Raw genomic sequence first — 2270 nt, forward strand, 5'->3', positions numbered from 1 at the left:
TTTGCTTTTTTTTTTTTTTTTTTTTAAATGTCATGTAGACCTCATCTCTGTACTGCTTTTACCTGGGTGGTGTCCTCAGACCCAGAGGTGGGGCGCGACGTGCTGCAGCTGGTTCAGTGTTTGCGGCTGGTCTGTGATGCAGTGTCTGGAGAAATGGCCTATGAGATGGAGGAAGCTCTGGAACATCTGGAGTCACCTGAGCGAGCTGCTGAGCTCGTCCTGGAGAACATGCTGTCCAACGACAAGTCAGTCATCCTGCAAATCATGATCTGATAAACTTTTGTGATCTGTGATAATATCAGTATAATAACAGGCCTGACCTATGTGTTGTTGTGACTATTTGCACAGGTCTAAAGCCAGTTCTGAAAGTACACACAGGATGTGATATCTGTTGTTGTCAAAAATAATTTCATGTATAGTTGTATCCAAACATTTTGGCAAATGAGGCGTGTTTGAAGTGAAAGGAGTAAATCCAGCCCCTCCATGAAACAGTCTTTAAAATGAGCCTTTCTTCAAATGTTGCATTGCTCCTTTTTATTTCATCAATTTAAAGAACATTGATTGTGACATGTTTAAAGGTTTGGACATCCTACCCCGAGGCCTTAGTAACCCTTAGTAATTTGTTTTCTGTTTTTTGGGTCGATGAAACAAATTTTGGAAGAAAGGCTCCTTTTTCTGCAGAATACGAAGTTTACTTCTTTTTACTTGTGTAAATGTCAGTACAGAACGGGGGCCCAGACTTGTTTACAACTGTCAGCTAGGTAAAATGCATTAATCAGAATCAGAATCAGCTTTATTGGCCAGGTGTGACAGACATACGAGGAATTTGACTCTGGTACATCGGCTCTCAATGTGCAAACGGTAAACCAGCATAAGGCTGTGTAATATAACAAGATAAAATAAGCAGTATTAACAGCAACATTAAGATTTATGTATTACATTATTAAACTGTGTGATATGGAGAGAAACCTTTTCATCTCTGGTAATGTGGAAGAAACAAATTTGCGCTTTGAAACAAACCGGTGTCCCTGCTTCTGTCGTCAAGTCCCTGAAATGAATGTCCATCAAAGTGCACTTGGTGATTGTGATGATATGAGTATGTGCTGTGCGTCTTGTTTCCTGCAGTGATAATGTGATCGACGACATCCAGAACAAGCTGCAGGACATCCGCAACCCGATGGCGGCCATGACGGTCCTTCTGAGGGAGATGGACCTGGAGCTGGACTCGGAGGTCACAGGGGAAGGACCCATCGCGCCTGGTAGGAGCTTTTTAGTGGTTGGTAAAAACAGGTGTTTTTACCTGCTATTGCTGCTTTTCACATGAAAAGCAGTCTAGTTATTGCACTGTTGTGCCTCTTGCAGGTCAGAGTCTGAACATGAGGATCAGCCTGTCTCAGCTGTACAACAGCAGCTCTGCTGTGTCTCTGGTCTGTCAGGCCGTCTGTCAAATGGCCATGACCAGAGCTTTGTTCTGCCGAGACCTGCTCATCCTGCAGAAACTCTACCTGCGCTTTGGAGACAACGTATGGACGCACAAACACAAAAACATACTGCACACATGTATCTTTATACTGAAGGTCTGAAAAAACAAACAAGGATGACTTCAGTTAAATGACCTTGTCAGAAATAAAAACTCGCATAGAGAAATGTAGAGGATAAATCGTTCACCCACACTGCCAGGGATAAAGAGCGGTCCATTAGTTTATGTGGGATCAATAAACTGATGCTTAAAGATGCAGGCAGTCAGAGGACTCCACTTTGCCTGTCAGGTTTCTCATCTAAACCAATGGTGTGCTCTCAGTGTTGCTTGCTGACACGCCTTGTGTGTATCACTGATTGGAAGTTATTTCCTTCTTCATCACTACTACATTGTTTACATCCACGTTCACCAATTATCTATGTTTGCTTTGTTAACTCCACCTGTAGACCAGTGGAATAATATTGGTAGGACTGCACATGGCTCCACCTACAGGTATATGCCAAAAAATTAGAATATCGAGGGAAAGTCTATTTATTTCAATAATTTGTTTCAAAAAGTGAAACTTGTATGTTATATTAGTTCACTACACACAAAGTGAAATATTTCAAGCCTTTATTTGTTTCAATTTTGATGATTATGGATTAAAGACAAAAAAAAACCCAAATCCAGTATTTCACAAAATTAGAATATTTCATGTGACCAATAAAAAAAGGATCTTAAACACATGTTGGCCTTCTGAAAAGTGTGTTAATGTACTGTATTATGTCCTCAGTACTTTGTTGGGCCTCCT

The 2270-nt window shown here is 41.1% G+C and overlaps 1 protein-coding gene across 1 annotated transcript in view; it reads left to right on the forward strand.

The window, feature by feature from the left end:
- The window catches only part of nup160 (nucleoporin 160), a 26938-nt gene that overhangs the window by 10047 nt on the left and 14621 nt on the right, over nt 1-2270 (forward strand). The window contains exons 13-15 of the mRNA XM_020615810.1: nt 80-245; nt 1126-1259; nt 1363-1523. Of these exons, the coding sequence (XP_020471466.1) occupies nt 80-245; nt 1126-1259; nt 1363-1523 (461 nt within the window). The remainder of the gene's footprint in view (nt 1-79; nt 246-1125; nt 1260-1362; nt 1524-2270) is intronic.

The sequence above is a fragment of the Monopterus albus genome, unplaced genomic scaffold (assembly GCF_001952655.1).
Source record: "Monopterus albus unplaced genomic scaffold, M_albus_1.0 scaffold170.1, whole genome shotgun sequence".
In the NCBI taxonomy this organism is placed as follows: domain Eukaryota; kingdom Metazoa; phylum Chordata; class Actinopteri; order Synbranchiformes; family Synbranchidae; genus Monopterus; species Monopterus albus.